At 44.0% G+C, this 20,887-nt stretch overlaps 1 protein-coding gene across 4 annotated transcripts in view; it reads left to right on the forward strand.

The window, feature by feature from the left end:
• Nucleotides 1–20,887, forward strand: part of LOC118357999 (serine-rich coiled-coil domain-containing protein 1-like) — a 104,855-nt gene that overhangs the window by 38,129 nt on the left and 45,839 nt on the right. For 2 of the 4 annotated variants that reach the window (XM_052478480.1, XM_052478481.1), the window contains exons 9-10: nucleotides 1,587–1,664; nucleotides 18,907–18,942. In XM_052478480.1, the coding sequence (XP_052334440.1) occupies nucleotides 1,587–1,664; nucleotides 18,907–18,909 (81 nt within the window). In that variant the 3' untranslated portion in view covers nucleotides 18,910–18,942. Of the gene's footprint in view, nucleotides 1–738; nucleotides 874–1,586; nucleotides 1,665–18,906; nucleotides 18,943–20,887 lie in introns of those variants that run through there. The other 2 variants (XM_035735339.2, XM_052478482.1) reach the window with 2 other exon arrangements.

Here is a 20,887-nt window from a genome sequence, read left to right on the forward strand (position 1 = left end):
TTGGTTGCTTTTGGGTATGGAACACCTCAGCACGGTGCACACAGACAGCATCTCTGCTTGTCGGAGTTCCTCTGAGTGTCCTGGACTGGCTGCTCTGAGAGACAAACACACAGACTGTGGATAATACATGGTTAGGAGCTAGATACAGGGAGAACGATTATTTTTTATATTAGCTACTCACCACTAGTGTGGAGGATGATGACGACGAGCGAGTGAAGCGGGGGAATCCATGACAACAGCAGAGGGCACTGAGGAGACTCTTCTAACAGTAGTACTCCCCCCACCCATTTTGTTTCCTTGTTTATGACTTTCTCCAGCCTATCACATGCAGCATTGCTCTCTCCTCTCCCTGTCGTTAATATAAATTAAAGACAAATATGAAGGGAAAATTACAGTGTTGTTGAATGCTAATTTTAATCTGCTTTGACCAAATTTAGAAAGCTAAACAAATAAATCATGTTTGGAATGTTGGAATCAGATCAAAACCCCAAATACTTTAAATGCAAGACTCGAATGTCAAGTATTTTGGGAGGGTTTGTAGCGCCGTTGTCATGTTGATATATTGCACTGAGAGAGAATATAATTTGATACTTTGCTCCCGAGGCTTCATACATCGTCTCTTCTATGTCACATGCCTGGTTCCGCCAGTATGCTCCATAGAGTCGGTTCCCGTTTGACATCTGTGTATTTGCACATTCTGGTTCTAGGTACCGATTGCTCCTCTCTCCTTCTCCTCAGACTACCATATGGTCCATAGGAAAACACAGACTGTTCAATGTGTTGTTGGCCCAGCTCAGATAAGGATGGCCCAATCAATCAGGTTCCTCGTGATTTGAGGATCTCAGCCAAAGACGAGGGATGTTGGAAGCCCCCGTACTGTTTGAAATCTGGCGCGGTTGGTGTGACGATACTCACTCTCCGGCAGATTGCATGCTGCACACACCAGCCATGTCTGCATACCTCACTTAAATTCATGACATATGGCTCAGATTTCTGAACCCTAATTGGTAGAATTGATATTAACAGAACGTAACACTCACCATTAGCATTGCAGCGGAATCGTAAGCAGCCCCCCAAAACAGGGCTGTAATTTTCAAGGAAACGGCAGCTCTTTGCCAAACCTGCTGAAATCTGTCCGCTGAGAAGCGTTCATTTTGCCCGAGTAAGACCTTGCAGCACATTGGCCAGCACTCCCCTGTCAGTTGATATTACTTCTTTTTTTTGGTGCACTTTTCGAGGTAACGTGGTTCAATATTTGCTGACGAAATCCTCCCTGCATGTCTTTCAACTTTCCTTCCCCAGTGATTTTTAGGGGGTTTTTTTTCAGCTGGAATGTAATATTTTCTGTGGCCCTTTTTTTGGCATGTGGTGTTCTTAAACCGCGTGCATTAAAAAGGTACTAATAATACTACTTGGTCCTGGGATTTTTCATAGTCAAGCCACACGATCAGGACAAAACTCCTGGCCCTAACTATGACGTAATGTAGGCTGGGAGTTGTTCCTGACCGCATGACCTGACCAGGAAGAACTCCGGGCCGCAGTATGAGTGACCGTCTCTGACGTTGGTCTGTGTGTTCTGCGTGCAGGAGTGTGCCAAAGCTGCCCTGAAGCCCACCTGCCAAAAACCTGACCGAACTACGCAGACTGACCCTCCTGGACCAGAGGTGAGTCCACGGATCACTCTGCTCGAACAGAGATCCAAATGGAATTGTTGAGGCGCCCCTGCCGTTTTAGCATCTGTCTTTTTTTCCCCTCCAAATGGAAGTATGGTCCTTCACTTAGATGTTTCCTGTTGGAGATGTCTTAGACATTCAGCAGCCTCGGTGTTATCTCACTGCCATGCCATTGTAAAGTGCTGTCTATTCTTTGAGAGCTACGGGTCCGGCCCAGTGTTCTGTTCAGCTTGCCTGGCCGAGGGTGTTGGGACCGCTTGGGAACACGGGACTTGACAGATGACTGACTAAAATGACGCATCTCTATAATGGCAACAAAAAAAAGCATAGTGAGTTTGCGTCTCTCTTGTTGTCTCTGGAAACATTCCCCACTGCAAATGCACACAATGACAATGGACATGGTTCTTAACTAAGCTACATACTCCTTTACACACACAGTGCACATCAACAGACATAGATAGCCCCATGTTGTGTTCACATTTTCCTCACGATATTAAGTATGGCTTACTTTTTGTAAAATTTCCAGAACACATCTGGAAACGACACGATGTGACTGACTAAACGTCCGTGGCTATGTGTGCTCCCGTGTTCTTTCATTTCATGTGCCTAACGATTAGGTTACATTTCAGAGTTACTCGTACAAAAAAAGGTTTGTCTGTACAGTGTGGCGAAGCACATATGGACCGAAAAATGTTCACTTAATCATTTAGTTAAGCCTGTAATGGGCTAGTCTTGGTGGAGGGGTTCTGTTATCGCTCATTTATATGGCTGGCATCACACAATGTTTGCCTACAGCTAAGCAGTGGAAAAAGCACAGAGTGGGGTTCATCATCGCAATCATTCATTTTCTATCACTCCGACATGCGTTTTAGTGGGCGACGCATTCCTCTGCCCATACAAAGATAGGCTCGTGTATATATTTTTCTCATTAAATGTCTCTAGTCTTTGTTTGCTGTTCTTACTAATGTGCTTCCATAATGTATATTCAAATGGCCCCCTGTAATTGCCTCCACTGGTTCAGGGCCTAATGCAACACAAATGTGTCAGCACCCCATTACACTTGGCCTTGAGTGTCATCGCTGAAAGGAACACGGGTGAATTGGAGATTTGTGCCGATGAAGAAAGCTTGCATATATTATGTTATTGCGTAAGTCTTAAGGACTGCTTTTCTGAAGTTTTCCCCCTCTTTGCTTTGGGTAATGGAGTTGAGAAGTGGTGTGTCATGAAGATACATGTGTATCGTCTCATGTACTGTAGCGTTCCACATCACCGCGTTCTTTACCTCTCCCAAGGTTTTACAGGTTATTTTACTCAGCAGCAGCAGTAGTAGCAGCAGCAGAAGAGTTGCCATCTTCAGGCTCCCGTGCGTATATACTGCAAACCTTTATCGGTTACAACATCGAGGACAGGCAGTTATCTAAAGTGTGTCTACAAGTGGGTCAGCTATTTCGAAGGCTGGTGTGACTTCAGGAGGATGTCTTGTTTTTTTGGAGCACGTTCTCCCTCTCTCCATTGGAGCTAATTCGCTGACAGGGAGAGGCAGATCAAGCACTGTACTCTCTCTGTTCAGCCCCATACCACCACCAGAGACTTCCCTGTGTCCGCTCTGTTTTGGTCATCAGTCCTGTCCACCCACTCCAAAAGAACCAAGGCTCTGGAGCAAAGACTTCTCAAAGTCCTGGAAATGTTGTTGGGCCAAGCACCCACGCGTCATGCAGCCGGAAGTGCATGTTCCTAGGTGAACGTGCATGTTCATAGGTGAACCAATGAAGAGAGGAAGAATTGAGTTTGAAAATACGCTCTTCAAGTGTCGATAGCAAATGCATGAGCAAGGCAGTTGAATGACTCAACAGAATGAATAGATGCCGTGTGAAGCCTCTCACATCTTCAGATAGTATTTTAAGGATTTCCAGCACTGAGAGAGAGGGAGAAAGAAAAATAGTAGAGCGAATGTGTTGCCAGAAGGAGAGGCTATTTGATGTCCTGCCGAGACTTAACAGCTTGAGGTACAGGGTATTTGAAAAAGTTTTTTCAGGGGCTTGAATCGATTGAGATTGCGCATTAAATTGGCTTGGAGAAGTAAGCATTCTTAAGAGGGACATTTTATAGGGAATCAAAAGTACTTGATGTGCAGCACTCTTTCCTCTCTCTTCCTTTTTCTCTGTGCCCCTCTCTCCAGTCTCCTTGTGGTCACTGTTGTCGCTACTTAAAAGGATGAAGGGAACCGCTAAAAGCCAGGGAATTTATAGTGTTGCCTGTAAGCTGTTGTAGACAGTCATTTAAATGGAAAAACACTTAAGCGAACATTTAGTCCCCCTCTATAGGGGAGATAAGATGTTAAATGGATTGCCTTTCTTCCCGAAGATTCCTCTTGCAGTCATAAATCTGTGTTTAGTGGAATGACAGCACTTATTAAAGAGGCTCCATGAACATGGTGCAGACTGGCCACCCTGTGCCATGCGCCAGCCAGATGCCAGCGGGGATTCTGTGCTGGGAGCAGGCCACCAAGCCCTGCCAATGCAATCCTCCTGCTCTCCACTGCTCTGTAAACACCTGTGCAAAGGTACATGGTGACCATTTCAACTCGGGCATCAAACTTCACCCTGTTGGGCTCTCACATCTCTCCTCGGCCCTGAACTCCATTCGCACCACTTTCAGCATTCCAAGAGGCGCCTGCGGAGCGTTCTACGCTTTCCTAATCTCTGATCCCAGCAGGGAAGATGGGAGCGCACCAGGGGTATAAGAAGAGGCTTCCACTGCAAAGCACTTCCCACAACAACCCCCCCCCATTCATTTTCTCGGTTTTGATTGTGTTTTTCTGTTTCCGTTTTATTCTCGGTACAGTCATATTGTGTCTTTGAACAAGGAGCCAGGGTTGAGGACATGAGCTTCAGAGGGAGCTGTGAATGAGGGTCAGGTATGATCAATGATGTGCTATTGACAGACACTGTGTTGACAACTAGATGCTAGTTGACAACTACACTGAACGAAAATATAAACTCAATCATTTTAATGATTTTACTATGTTACAGTTCATATAAGGAAATCAGTCAATTGAAATAAATTCATTATGCCCTAATCTATGGATTTCACATGACTGGTTCAGGTGCGCAGCCATGGGTGGGCCTGGGAGACAGACCCAGCCAATCAGAATTAGTTTTCCCCACAAAAGGTCCCGTTTTCTCAGCTGTCCGGGTGGCTGGTCTCAGTCTATCCTGCAGGTGAAGAAGCCGGATGTGGAGGTCCTGGGCTTGCGTGGTTACACGTGGTGTGTGGTTGTGATGCCAGTTCAACATACTTCCAAATTCTCTAAAACAACGTTGGAAGCGGCTTATGGTAGATAACTGAACATTTCATTCTCTGGCAGCAGCTCTGGTTGACATTCCTGCAGTCAGCATGCCAATTGCATGCTCCCTCAATTTGAGACATCTGTGGTATTGTGTTGTGTGACAAAACTGCACATTTTAGTGGCCTTTTATTGTCCCCAGCACAAAGTGCACCTGTGTAATGATCATGCTGTTTAATCAGCTTCTTGATATGCCACACCTGTCAAGTGGATGGATTATCTAGGAAAAGGAGAAATACTCACTAACATGATATAAACACATTTCTACTCAAAATTTGAGAGAAATAAGAGTTTTGTGAGTTATGGAACATTTCTGGGATCTTTTATTTCAGCTCATAAAACACTCTACATGTTGTGTTTATATTTTTGTTCAATATAGATGGGCCTGGCTCTTTTTACGTGAGATGGATATACTGAGAGTTGAGATCGAAACTGAGGAAAAGTGGGGCGATGATATTTAGATGTGTTTTTAAGGCACAATTTGCCTGTTTAATATGTATTTAATCTTTATTTAACTAGGCAAGTCAGTTAAGAACAAATTGTTATTTACAATGACGGCCAAATGCTTGAGTGGGACATATTTTATCAAAGGTAAATGAATCTAAACTCTGCAAGAAAGAAATGTCCCTTTTTCAGGACCCTGTCTTTCAAAGATCATTCGTAAAAATTCAAATAACTTCAGAGATCTTTATTATAAAGGGTTTAAACACTGTTTCCCATGCTTGTTCAAAGAACCACAAACAATTAATGAACGTGCACCTGTGGAACGGTCGTTAAGACATAAATAGCTTACAGACGTTAGGCAATTAAGGTCACATTTAAGGACACTAAAGAGGCCTTTGTACTGACTCTGAAAAACACCAAAAGAAAGATGCCCAGGGTCCCTGCTCATCTGTGTAAATGTGCCTTAGGCATGCTGCAAGGAGGCATGAGGACTGCAGATGTGGCATGGGCAATACATTGCAATCTCCGTAGTGCGAGACGCCTAAGACAGCGCCACAGGGAGACAGGACAGACAGCTGATCGTCCTCGCACTGGCAGACCACGTGAGATGCTGGACTGAGGGCTTGTTGGCATGTTGTAAGGCAGATTCTCACCAGACATCACGCCTATGGGCACAAACCCACCGTTGCTGGACCAGGCAGGACTGGCAAAAAGTGCTCTTCACTGACGAGTCGTTGTTTTGTCTCACTAGGGGTGATGGTCGGATGTGCGTTTATTGTTGAAGGAATGAGTGTTACACCGAGGCCTGTACTCTGGAGTGGGATCGATTTGGAGGTGGAGGGTCAATCATGGTCTGGGGCGGTGTGTCACAGCATCATCGGACTGAGCTTGTTGTCATTGCAGGCAATCTCAACGTTGTGCGTTACAGGGAAGACATCCTCCTCCATTTAACATTTACATTTAAGTCATTTAGCAGACGCTCTTATCCAGAGCGACTTATAAATTGGTGCATTCACCTTATGACATCCAGTAGAACAGTCACTTTACAATAGTGCATCTAAATCTTAAAGGGGGGTGAGAAGGATTACTTATCCTATCCTACAGGTTACAGGTAGGTACCCTTCCTGCAGGCTCATCCTGACATGACCCTCCAGCATGACAATGCCACCAGCCATACTGCTCGTTCTGTGTGTGATTTCTGCAAGACAGGTATGTCAGTGTTCTGCCATGGGCAGCGAAGACCCCGGATCTCAATCCCTTTGAGCACATCTGGGACCTGCTGGAAGGGCTAGGGCCATTCCCCACCCAGAAATTTCCTGGAACTTGCAGGTGTCTTGTTGGAAGAGTGGGGTAACATCTCACAGCAAGAACAGGCAAATCTGGTGCATGGTCGGTATTGTTAGGCCTAGAAGTTTGCTTGAGGGACGCAGAGTTTTGAAATTTAAGGTATGCAATTCAAGAGTGAAAACTGCATACTCAACTCTCATTTTAAGCCAAGATTGTTCCTTCTCTGTCCAGATCTACAACCAGCTAAATTAGGTCTCTGTCTCGTCCCCAATTCCAGATCTACCTCTACCTTTGACTAATGGTAAAGCACTGCAGAAAGTAATCTTTCTGCCCTACTTACACTCCCCTCTTTTTAAACGTCTTCCTACTTCCTCCTCTTTCAGCTGTCCCTCCATCTGTATATCCTTCCTCATCTTTATGGTGCTGGCCTGTCCTCTTTAGACCTCCCTCCCCTTTCCCCTCTTTTTGTAACCCCCCCCCCTTTTTTCAATTTTCCTCCCCGCTTCTCCTCCCTCCACCTCTTTCTGTTGTCCCTCCATCTGTATATCCCAGCTCAGCTTCATGGTTTTGGGTCTGTCCTACTTCTCCCAGAGTGTATGCGAAAGTGATAAAATTAGTTCTCGCCTGTGCCCAGACCACGGCTCCTTAACCGTAACTCCTTTTGGGCTCCTGACACTGAGTGGGGAGGGGACGAGGATCATACACACCATTAAGCCTGATGTAATGTGTGGGGTGGGCCCCTGTGGCGTCTGCCCGATCTGCAAGTTCATGTGCGGTCTGGACGGAGGCAGGGTTATTAGGGCCCTGAAAAGGGAAATAGTGTTTTTACTGTGATTTTTACTGTGACCATCAACTTTTACTGGCAGAGGCGTCCCTCTATCAGCCTGCTGTGGTGCTGCAGCAGCTGCCCCTTACTGCAGGAGGCCCCTCCAACGTCCAGGACCTTGTAAACACAGGAGGGCGCTAAGTATGGCAGGTGGAACTTAGAGGGAGACGTACAGGCCTGCAGTCAGGGCATTGGTACTCATCTATACTGGATCAGATGAAGGTTATGTGAAGGAAGCCAGAACTTTCTTCTTGTCCTTGTCAACTGATCAGGAGGCCATCATGCTCAGGACTAACTCCCGGTCCTACATCAACAGGACTAACTCCTGGCCCTACATCAATAATATCTACCAGAAGGGTGCACAGTTTTAAAAATATTTTTTAACATTTGGTATCTAGTGCACTATGCAGGCTGTTAAGCTGCCATGTTATCCACCCCTGATTCCCCCCCTATTCCAGGTTTGCTGACATTGATCCCAAGATATTGGTGTGTTTTGTTTGCAGGGCAGAGCTTGCGGGAGCACGGTCATGTTGTCACGCAGGCCGCTAAGTGAGTGGTGTTTAATCTGGACTTGTATGTGTGTTGTTGTGTTTCCTGCTTTGTGGACTACTGGAGAATGCTCCCTGTATTATACTATACAGTACCGTACCATAGAGAATGTCCCCTGCACCTGAAGCATGGCATGCCAGTTAGGCCCTGGCGTTAGGGCACTACTTAACCCCCCAGTTACTGCACCTCCTGAACCCTGCTTTTCACCCTTGACCCTGATCTGTCAGCCTTTGTTCCCCCCCCCTTTCCTGTCAGCTGAGCCACGGAGGTTATGCACTAGCTGACCTCTCCAGTCTGATCTAGGTGCACTATGCTCTAACACAGCCACGTACATCTCTGCTAGTTGCACCGGTTGCATTAGGAATGGTAGTATGAATCGCTCACTTTCCCTATGGTTCATATTGTGGCCCTTGTCTTCCATGATTGGTTTACCCAGGTTCTGCTATTGTTTCGCGTTGCCATCATGGTTTTGTTACTTAACAGCCTCCTTGCATCCACTAACAGTGCGTGCGTATATCAGGTGGAATTGTGAGAGGAATGAACAGACAGTGGGCTTCCTTGTAGAGTGTACCCACAGGGCAGTAGCAGGCAGGGATGGATGAAAGCTCCTGTTGGTATGTGCATATGCAGTGCTCCAACACCCTGGACCAGAGCTGTAATATGTGACTAACTCTGGTTCAGGGCATAGCTAGTATCTATCTAGCTCTGGTCCACACTAGCTCTGGTCCAGGGTGTAGCTAGTAGCTATCTAGCTCTGTTCCGCACTAACTCTGCTCTAGGGTGTAGCTAGCTCTGGTCCGCACTGACTTCTAGCTACGCCCTGGATCAGAGCTAATTATTACGGACCAGAGCTAGCTAGCTAATAGGTACGCCCTGGAACTGAGCTTGGGACAGATTATAGCTCTGGTCCAGGGTGTTAGAACGCTATGGGCACATACCATCTGAGAAGCAAGCACATGCTCTTTGAGGTTCACAGACCAGGTGGCCACCGCGTGCATAATCTGGATGCTTTTCATTGTTTGTGGTTGGTTGGGGTACCTGTCTGGGGTGATTACTAGGACCGTATGTGTGTGGATATAATTCCTTGATCCTCATTGGTTTCCCACGAACGTACATATTTTTGCCTGGTTCAGACTTGCAACCATACAAGATACAAACAACCTCTGAAATACCCCCAAACTTTTGGAATACAACCACTTCTGAGGTTGGTGAATTGTTGTATCTGAAAACATTGCTTTTCATATTGATGTCTCTAGGTTGTAGTATGTGCACACCATGATTTCGTTAGGAAAATGTGGTGCTGAACAATTTGAGAAATTGACCGGACCCATGTGCATTGGGTGAGTAAACTGATTAAGGCGTCCATCCGCGGTGCTCGGAATGACGCATCACATTTAGATTACGGCTCTTTTATTGGTCAGCTTGACAAGGAAGAAATAGCCTATTTCAAACAGACTCTGGGACAGTTGTGGGACGATAGATCCCACATTTATGCAACCAGTAGGCCTAGGCTACATTTTAAAAAATGAAAAAGAAATTAGTCTGATGCAACAGATCAGAATAATTGTATTAAAATGTTGAACTATTATTTCTTCACATTATAAGTGCAGCAATGCACACAAGGCAGTAGGCTACGTGCAAATGTTTGTTCCATAATGCAATTAGTGGGAAAAAACAGTCTAAAGCACATGTGACGGAGAGGAAAATATCCTAGAAATGTAGAAAGAGGGGGAGATCTGATAGGCAACAAGTAGCATGGGCTGCTTCTATGACTAGGATTGTGCCTAATACCTTCCGATTATGGGTCTGATTTTTTCTAGGCTACTTGAAGCAAGGTAAAGACATGCCTCCATAATATGTAGTAAAAAGTTCAGGTTTCAAACAATTAAGTAAACTGTATGTTTCCAAAATGTATACTGCCTCCAGCTCATTGCAAAGTGGTGTGTGACATGTTGATGAAGCCTGCCTTCCGTTGCCTATGCATTTGCTGTTTGAGATGCCGTAGCAGCAGCTCTCGCTCAAAGGCTCCTGTATCTGTATGCTGTACGCTTGTGATTAATAAGATGCATGTTTTTTTTTATGTATCCGTTTGTTTGTTTCTTGTTGTTGTGTGTGTCATGCGCATTAGCGTTTGTGCGTGTGTGTGTGTGTGCACATTTGTGTGTGCACGTGTGCATGCGCTTTTGTCTGTGTTGTGAGAGAAGAGTGCCTCTGCCCATAATTAAGAGGTGCTCTGTGCTGCATCATTGTGCAGGATTAGATTGAGATAAGTGCGCTGGCTCCTGGCCAGGCCGGCGTGGGACAACCTGAATGACTTGTGTGTTCCCCATTCAGCATAACGGCATGTCATCCCAAAGGAGGACGGCCTAGGCTCTCTTAGCATCTCTCTGCTCTTCTTCTGGTAGCCACTTCCTGTAGAGTCCTGCCCCCCCCCCCTCACCGAAGGCACTGTGTGCACACACATACAATGTCTTCGGAAAGTATTCACACCACCTTTCCACATTTTGTTGTTCGTCTGAATTTTAAATGGATTAAATTGAGATGTTGTGCCACTGATCTTGAGTTTCTGAATTTCTTGAGTCAATAAGTATTAAACCCTTTTTTTATGTTAGGCCTAAATAAAATTGTTCTTTACAAGTCACAATAAGTTGAATGGACTCACTCTGTGTGAATTTCAAGCACGGATTCAACCACAAAGTCCAGGGAGCTTATCTAATGGTTTGCAAAGAAGGGAACAAATTGGTCTATGGGTTTAAAAAAGCAGACATTGAATATCCCTTAAGGCATGGTACATTACTAATTACACTTTGGATGGTGAATCAATATACCCAGACACTACAAACATACAGGCACCCAACAACGTAGTTACTCCACAATACTAACCTAAATGACAGCGTGAAAAATATTCCAAAACATGCATCCTGTTTGCAATAAGGCACTAAAGTAATACCGCCCCCCAAAAATGTTACCCCCTTTTTCTCCCCAATTTCGATTTTGTCTCATCGTTGCGTCCTCCGAAACATCACCCGTCAAACCGGGCTTAATAACATCCGCCCGCTTAACCCGGACGCCAGCTGCACCAATGTGTCGGAGGAAACACTGTTCAACTGATGAGAGGTCAGCCTACAGCCGCCCGGCCTGCCACAAGGAATTGCTAGAGTGCGATGAGCTCAAGTAATGCTCCCCCGGCCAAACCCTCCACTAACCCGGACAACGCTGGGCCAATTGTGCGCCGCCCTATGGGACTTCCGATCACGGCCGGTTGTGATACAGCCCGGGATCGAACTCTCATCTGTAGTGACGCCTCTAGCAGTGCTATGCAGTGACAGACCACTGCACCACTCGGGAGGCCAGAAATGCACTTTTTGTCCTGAATACAAAGCGTTATATTTGGGTCAAACATAACACATCACTGAGTACCACTCTTCATATTTTAAAGCGTGGTGGTGGCTACATCATGTTATGAGTATGCTTGTCATCATCAAGGACTAGGGAGTTTTTTTAAAACAAAAATGTATGGAATAGAGCTAAACACAGGCAAAATTCAAGAGGAAAACTTCATTCTGCATTCCAACAGACACTGGGAGACAAATTCACCTTTCAGCGATACAATAACCTAAAAATCAAGACCAAATACACTGGAGTTGCAGTTTTTTTTACTTAAATCAGCATGAAAATCGGTCAAGTCTTGAAAATGTCTGTCTAGCAATGATCAACTTCTCAGAGCTTGAATAATTGTTTAAAAAATATAATAGCCTAATATTGTACAATCCAGATGTGCAAAGCACTTAGACTTACCCAGACAGAATCACTGCTGTAATCGTGGCCAAAGGTGATTCTAGCATGTATTGACTCGGGGTTGAATACTTATCTCCTCAGCATATACAGTACCAGTCAAAAGTTGTCACACCTACTAATTTCTGGGTTTTTCTTTATTTTTACTTTTTTCTACATTGTAGAATAATAGTGAAGACATCACAACTATTAAATAACACATGGAATAATGTAGTAACCAAAAAAGTGTTACAATGCAAATTGTTACAAATACATTATATATTTGAGATTCTTCAAAGTATCCACCTTTTTGCCTTGATGACAGCTTTGCACATTCTTGGCATTCTCTCAACCAGCTTCATGAGGTAGTCACCTGGAATAAATTAAAATTAACAGGTGTGCCTTAAGTTAATTTGTGGAATTTCTCTCTTTATTAATGCGTTTGAGCCCATCAGTTGTGTTGTGACAAGGTAGGGTTGGTATACAGAATATAGCCTTATTTGCAAAGAGAAATGGCAGTCCATCATTACTTGAAGGTCAGTAAGACATGAAGGTCAGTCAATCTGGAAAATGCCAAGAACTTTGAGTGCATAAACTGGCTTTCATGAGGACCGCCACAGGAAAGGAAGACCCAAAGTTACCTCTGCTGCAGAGGATAAGTTCATTTAGAGTTACCAGCCTCAGAAATTGCAGCCCAAATAAATGCTTCACAGAATTCAAGTAACAGACACATCTCAACATCAACTGTTCAGAGGAGACTGTGTGAATCGCTGCAAAGAAACAACTACTAAAGGACACCAACAAGAAGAAGAGACCTGCTTGGTCCAAGAAACACGAGAAATGGACATGAGACCGGTGGACATCTGACATCAACATTTTTGGTTCGACCCGCTGTGTGTTTGTGAGACGCAGAGTAGGTGAACGGATGATCTGGCTCCCACCGTGAAACATGGAGGAGGAGGTGTAGGGGTGCTTCACTGTCAGTGATTTATTTAGGATTCAAGGCACAGTTAACCAGCATGGCTACCAAAACGTTCTGCAGCAATACGCCATCCCATCTGCTTTGTGCTTAATCATTCAGAGTGAAGGAAAAACAGCGAACAAGTGTTCAGCATATGTAGGAACTCCTTCAAGACTGGGGTGAAGGTTCAGCTTCCAACAGGACAATGACCCTAAGCAGACAGACAAGAAAGCGCAGGAGGTGCTTCGGGACAAGTCTTTGAATGTCTTTGAGTGGCCCAGTCAGAGCCCAGACTGGAACTTGATCAAACATCTCTGGAGAGACCTGAAAAAAGCTGTGTAGCGACGCTGCCCATCCAACCTGACAGAGCTTGAGAGGATCTGCAGAGAAGAATGGGAGAAACTACAGGTGTGCCAAGCTTGTAGCGTCATACCCAAGAAGACTCAAGGCTGTAATCACTGCCAAATCACTGCTAAAGGTGCTTCAAAAACTGACTGAGTAAAGGGTCTGAATACTTACGTAAATGTGATAATTCTTTTACTTATTGTGATACATGGTTGTCTCACCTTGATGACAGCTTTGCACGTTTTTGGCATTCTCTCAGCCACCTTCACCTGGAATGCTTTTACAACAGTCTTGAAGGAGTTCCCACATATGCTGAGCACTTGTTGGCTGCTTTTCCTTCACTCTGCAGTCCAACTCATCCTAAACCATCTCAATTGGGTTTTGAGGTCGGATGATTGTGGAGGCCAGGTCATCTGATGCAAAACTCCATCACACTCCTTCTTGGTAATGTACACTTTTTATCAGTGAATTCATCTCTGGGTAAGTAGAAAACATCTTAATTGCCAGAGTCTCGCACTATCCCGTTAAGGTAGCTTGGTGAGAGAACCACGTATCACAGTCATAGTAAGTACATTTTTACTCAAAGTAGCTATCAGTAAAGTTGGTGCTAGTAAGAAAAGAAAAGTTTGAGTGTAACTGCAATAAAAGCAAGGGTGTTAGTTAGTTAGTCATTCACTGGATACCACTGCTAAAGTAACAGCTAGTGGGGATCTAATGACAAACTCAACAAACAACCCTAATGTTATGTCCAGATGACATGGACATATTTGGTCAGTCACTCCCTCTCAGGCAGATCGTAGGCCTATGCAAGTTGTCTAAGTATAATTTTTGCGGCTCTCTATATCTATTGGTTATGACTTTGCACCAGTGAGCAGGCTGAACTTGGTGTCCGGGATAAGTTTGTCAAGGTAACCACAGTGGTCTAAAGTGCTGACAGAAGGCCCAGTGCCCGCTGGGCCACTGCCCCTGTACCCGATGCATGGTGCGCGGTTGGGGGTGGGTGGCCGTCAGCAGAAGGTGAATCGTACTCTAGCAGTCCCCTTCTCCCCTGCGGCCAGGGGGAACAGAACAAAGAGGCAGCACCTCGCTGGGGACAGATGGCCCGACAGACAGCAACAGCTAGGCATAAAGAACAACTTAATAAATAATTATCTCAAAAATGACACTCGCTACAGGAGGAGAAGGAGGACAAAACAGGCAAGCAAGCAGCCCACATAAACCATACACAGGAAGGCCAGTTAAATGCTGGAACCAGGCAGGCTTTTAAGTAAAGGAGTGGGTGCACTAAGGACAACCCACACTAACCCTTTTATAGATTATCCTGGAGTCTTGTTACTGGGAGAAAATTGTTCATTTTCAAGAATACTCCCACACTGAGCTAATTAGTCATTTTGTATCAATCAGCTACACTATAGGTGCTATATATAACACGACAGGCAGGGCAATGTGTCTTGGGTGGGCTGTGAACTGTAGATGTTGAGCGGTTTGTGTAGCCATAGTGCTTCACCCATGTCACCCCCCGCCACAGCCCTGGCGTGTTTTTCTGGAACTGGCCTATTACTGTTCTTATCAGTAGAGTAGGATGTTATGCCTCTTGGCTCATGGCACTGAACTTCTTCCATCTGCCCCTAACGGCTCACTTCAAATGGTTCAGTGTAAATATTAATTGACTGGGGAAGCAGGTTAATCTAATTACTGTCATACCGCTGGATGCCAGTGGGGAAGACAGGGAGCGAAATGATTCATAGTCTCACTCTCTCACACCAGCCAGATGACATTGTTTTAAATTTGTTTGTATATTACTCCCTTTTTCTCGCCAATTATGATCTTGTCTCATCGCTGCAACTCACCAACGGGCTCGGGAGGAGAAGGTCAAGTCATGCTCCGAAACATGACCCATCAAACCGCGCTTCTTAACACCCGACTGCTTAACCCGGAAGCCAGCCTCACCAATGTGTCAGAGGAAACACTGTTCAACAACGGACAACTGAGGTCAGCCTGCAGGCGCCCGGCCTGCCACAAGGAGTCGCTAGCGCACGATGAGCCAAGTAAAGCCCCCCCGGCCAAACTCTGCCCTAACCCGGACGACACTATGGGACTCGGACGACCCTATGGGACACCCGATCACGGCCAGTTGTGGTACTGCCCGGGATCAAACCCGGGTCTGTAGTGACGCCGCTAGCACTGCGATGCAGTGCCTTATACTGCTGTGCCTGATTACCATTTTTACAGAGTTGTCTAAATTCCCTTGATACTTCGTCTACTCCACTCTATCTACAGTGGTTCCTCCTTTAAAAGTTGTGAGCTTACACCGCGGGACTTAGAGGTACCCAGCGTCATGGCTTCATTGCGCCAGACCACCACAAGAGGGAGTTAGATCACTCATTATGCATTTGGGTCCCAAGGTTTTTATATGACCAATCAAATCGAGTGGTTCAAATGACGAATTTGACGCGAGATACATGTCCCTGGTGAATTTCAACAGAAAAGATGGTTGACAAAACATTACCGGGACGCAAATGTAAGTAATTATAACATAACGAGTCAAGCAAAAAATGTACAATTGAGAGGAATATGTTCGTTAATATAGAGATTACCGATTGTGCATATTTTCTGTCAAAGTTAATTTACGATAATCGCTATTTAGCAAGTTAGCTGACTAGCTAACATTAGCCAGCCAGTTATCTGGTGTAATGACGTGAGTGTGACATTGTAATTTTTGTTGTTTAATGTATTAGGTACTCCTGAGAAAAGCAGCAAACCAGGCTGTCGTCTTAGGAAACAGTGGATGTAAAGAATCTAGTTAGCTAAAGCATTTACTGCAAATTGAATGTACAATTGTGTAAGCTTGCCTTGCTGTGCAATGCAGCTGAAGTAACATAGCTAGCTAACTATTTACTTGCTTATTGTGTACTGGAGGATAAAAATGACTGTATGCCTATGGATGTGTAGCTAGCCACAGTATGTAGCCGATCTGTGTATGGACCCTAAAATGTTAGGTTCTGAACTAATATTAATACCAATCTATGAACCTCAGCTATCATAGTTGTTGTATCATCTTCAAGTCTGAATGGCATTAATGAAGCCTATGGATTGAGTAGAATAGAATAACTTTATTGTGCTTAGGATAGAAAGCAAGGATGCTTTTGAGTTACCATGAAAGAAAGTTAGATTAAGTCAACTGAAAATGGCGAGAACAGGCGTTCGTAGCTAAATGCGTTTGGTTAGCTTGAGAATAATAATTGCATGATTTATCATTCTACGCTATGCATCTATGTAATATAGTACAATGTTATGAACCGGCACTGAATCGTAGGAGCTATGTAAAAGTTGTACGGAAGAAAGCACAGTGCTTCTTACCTGAGATGCCATCATCACGCAGTCATCCTTCCTTTGTGTCGGAAAGAAAGGCTGAAAAGTATTGGTTGTAGCCAAACTGACACTCAAAAAATGTCCAAAATGGAGGTTAACAAAATGAAATTTAAATGTTGTTTTCAAATAAAAAATGTTGTTCTCAAAATATTTTTCTGGAATAAAATGCATAAAGTTTTGCGCTCTATTACAAAATATTTGATTGCGATTAAAAAAAAAAAAAACGTTGAAGCCTCGTTTTTGCTTCCAGAACAATTATTTTTGATTGAAAATAAAGTTTTGCTCTCGACAAAAAGACAAGTTAAAAAAAAAATCCTTTCCCAGAACACCACCACCAGTGTTTCCTCAATATTCTTTTAGCAGCGTCTCTGCCGAGATGCGCTTTCAAATTGATAGTTGTTAGCTCAATGGCTGGAAGTCTATGGGAACATCTAGCAATGCATGTCCCCTCTCTTTCTGACTATACAGTACTTTTCTGTTTCTTTTCTCTCTCACCATCACTCATTTATAACCCATTCTGCATCCCTTCTCTGTTCTCAGGCCTACATCCCTATCCCCCTCTTTATTTATTCCCCTTCTACTCCACGTTCTTCCTCCTTTCTTCGTGTCCTTGTCCCCTTTTCAGATTCCCCCCATTGCTTGCTATTCTTTTACTCCCTCCTATTTTTTCCCTTGATCAAATTCTTCTCCTCCTCCGATACCTTATTCTCCGGCTTCACTACCGTGGGTTGCATGTAGTTTCATTAGAATGCTAATTCCCACCATGATTCACTTTCCTTCTCCACATCTGTGGGACCAGGACCACAACATCCTTTTATGTCCTCTCCATGTTACCGCCCAACAAACATCAAAAACATAATTCCAAGTGTCCAGTATTTTTTTCATTTATAACTTTCTCCAAAAAACTGTTGTCTGAATTAGGGACTTTTATGGTGGGTGGTTTTATTTGTGACTATTTCAAGATTACTGCTCATATATACTGGAACGGATGTTTAAACGATCCACAACCTCATTTAATTCTCATGTGAAGAGCTGTGATAGTTGTCTCTTAAATGTTCAGCTTTGCACACTCTTGGCATTCCCTCAACCAGCTTTATGAGGTAGTCACCTGGAATGCATTTCAATTAACAGGTGTGCCTTCTTAAAAGTTAATTTGTGGAATCTATTTCCATATTATGGCAAGAACAGCCCCAAATAAGCAAAGAGAAATGACAGTCCATCATTACTTGAAGGTCAGTAAGACATGAAGGTCAGTCAAATGTCAAGAACTTAGTTTCTTCAAGTGCAGTCGCAAAAACCATCAAGTGCTATGATGAAATTGGCTCTCACGAGGACCGCCACAGGAATGGAAGACCCAGAGTTACCTCTGCTGCAGAAGATAAGTTCATTTAGAGTCAACAGCCTCAGAAATTTCAGCCCAAATAAATGCTTCAGAGGTCAAGTAACACACATTTCAACATCAATTCTTCAGAGGAGACTGTGTGAATCAGGCCTCCACGGTCGAATTGCTGATTGATTGATTTTTGGTTCCATCAGCCGTGTCTTTGTGAGATGCGGTGTGGGTGAACGGATCTCCGCATGTGTATTTCCCACCGTGAAGCATGGAGGAGGAGGTGTTATGATGTGGTGGTGCATTGCAGGTGACACTGTGATTTATTTAGAATTCAAGGCACACTTAACCAGCATGGCTACCACAGCATTCTGCAGCAATATGCCAGTCCCACTAAGCCCAAACCAGATGGGATATAATTTGTTTTTCAACTGGACAATGACCCAACACACCTCCAGGTTGTGTAAGGGCTATTTGACCAAGAAGAGTGATGGAGAGCTGCATCAGATGACCTGGCCTCCGCATTCCCCTGACCTCAAAACAAATTGAGATGGTTTGGGGTGAGTCGGACTGCAGAGTGAAGGAAAAGTAGCCAACAAGTGCTCAGCATATGTGGGAACCCCTTCAAGGCTGTTGGAAAAGCATTCCAGGTGTGCAAAGCTGTCATCAATGGAAAGGGTGGCTATTCGAAGAATCTCCAATAAAAAATATATTTGGATATGTTAAACACTTTTTTGCTTACTACATGATTCCATGTGTGTTATTTCATAGTTTTGATGTATTTTTACTATTATTCTACAATGTAGAAAATTGTAAGAAATAAAGAAAATCCCTTGAATGAGTAGGTGTTCTGAAACTTTTGACCGTGTGTGTGTGTGAGAGAGTGCTGGGCTGGGCTACATGTTGTGTGTATTCATGTGTTTGTCTCTGCCATGCTCATCTCATCTCTCCATGTTGTTTTGTTCTTTTGTTTTCCCGTCCTCCACCTTGGCTTCGCAGTAACCAGCATCACGTGACCGAGGAGGCACTGTGCAGGTAAGGGGTCCCTCTCTCTGTGCTGCATCCACCCAGCCTGCCTGCCTGTGCCATTATGTCTCTAATCAAGGCAGGTTGGCACTCCTGCCCCTACAAACCCTCCCTCTAAACACCAAACACAGGAAACATTGTAATAAGGTCATACAAAATAAATCAAACTCAAATTCCAAATCTAGGAAATAACGTTCGGTGTTCCGAAGAAAAAAAAACGTATCTTTGATTTGCATGCTCCCCGTCTTGATTGGTGACAAATCACGTTAAACCACTGTTCCTATAGGTGGCCTGTCTTTCTTTTTGATCACTGTCTGTCGGTGAGCATTCACTCTCATTTCCACCAGGTCATTGGTCATCCTATGGCCGATTTCTGCCCATTTGGATTTTTACCCGGTAATGGTAATACCGAGTAATAGTAAGTAGTATAGTGTACCTATACATTGTCTTTGTTGTATCAGTCACTACTCTTGTGTGCGTACAGTTATTCAGTAGTGAAGTCTCTGCTCTTGGTAGAAAGCAAGGGGTTTGGTGATTATATTGTATAATGCGTCCTGCTTTAAATGACATTTAGCTTATAAAGCCTTCATAACCACTTTATAAATGTGTTACAAAGCATCTATGCCAGTTTGTCATACTTTATAAATGGTTCATACATGTGGCATATCCGTGTGACATAATCACTAATGTCAATGTGGAATATGATATAAACGTGCTTTATAAAGGGTGACATGTTGTGCTAAAGGATGGAACAAAAGTCCGTTAGTCACATTATACCTCATCTCGTTCCCAGACACTTCTGCCCAAATGCGCGAAAGGTCTGATGGACCAATGCATCAAACTTTTCCTTCGTTTATTTAGGATTAGGTTTAAAATCAAATTTTCACAGAAATTGTGGAAATGGGAAGGGTTTAGTCATAATTAGGACTTTGTAAATCAGACGTTTATAAATCAGCAGAATGTTAATAATATTGACACAAAAGTGTCAATACTTAGTTTGAAGTGAGATACCTTCGGTCATTCATAACACTTCCATAAAGACACTATATCGCATGACGCTGTACTTTAAAGTCAGACCCCTTTGTTCATTCATAACACACACACACACACAGGTTTAATGATGCAAACACAAGTTAAGTGCATTTCTACCAAGTGTCTTGAAAGTAAGTGGAATATGTAGAAAAACATGCAGCATCTTCCCTTTGCTAACTGTAGCGCACAGTAATTAGGTGTGTAAGAGAGGGAGTGGCTCATTTAGTGCATGTAAAGCATCTGTTTGCACTCTCTCACAATCTCTCTCGTCTCTTTCTCTCTCTTGCTTTCTCACTCTCGCTCTCTCCATTCTTTCATTAATTAACTAATTAATTACAACTCCAGACCTGGACTTATTAATGAAAGGACATCTGTTTCATTAATGCTGAAAGGGGCCCCGGAGTGCGGCGTGCAGGCTGGGCAGACCTCTCACTTAAAGTTGCCAAGATTCACCTTCCATTGATCCAGTGGAGGTGGCCCTTCTGTGCATGTCCAGCCAGCACAATGCCCAGCCCAGAGAATCAGTAATGCCCAACTCGGACAGACCGCTCTGAAGGGAACGAATAATGGAGTTTAATTAATCATAGCCCAGGCAGGGGTTTTGGTCTGTTGTGTTATAGAAAGGCATCATTGGGGCGGCAGGTAACCTAGTGGTTAGAGCGTTGTACTACTAACCGAAAGGTTGCAAGATCGAATCCCAGAGCTGAGCTGACAAGGTAAAAATCTGTCTTTCTGCCCCTGAACAAGGCAGTCAACCCACTGTTCCTAGGCCATCATTGAAAATAAGAATTTGTTCTTAACTGACTTGCCTAGTTAAATAAAGGTAAAATAAAAAACTTATGCGCTATGAAAATGGAGGCCTTGTTCTGGCTGGCGTCATGGACTAAAAAAGCAAGGGTAAAGCATCCTTACAAACAAACAG

This window comes from Oncorhynchus keta, chromosome 25, assembly GCF_023373465.1.
Source record: "Oncorhynchus keta strain PuntledgeMale-10-30-2019 chromosome 25, Oket_V2, whole genome shotgun sequence".
NCBI lineage: Eukaryota > Metazoa > Chordata > Actinopteri > Salmoniformes > Salmonidae > Oncorhynchus > Oncorhynchus keta.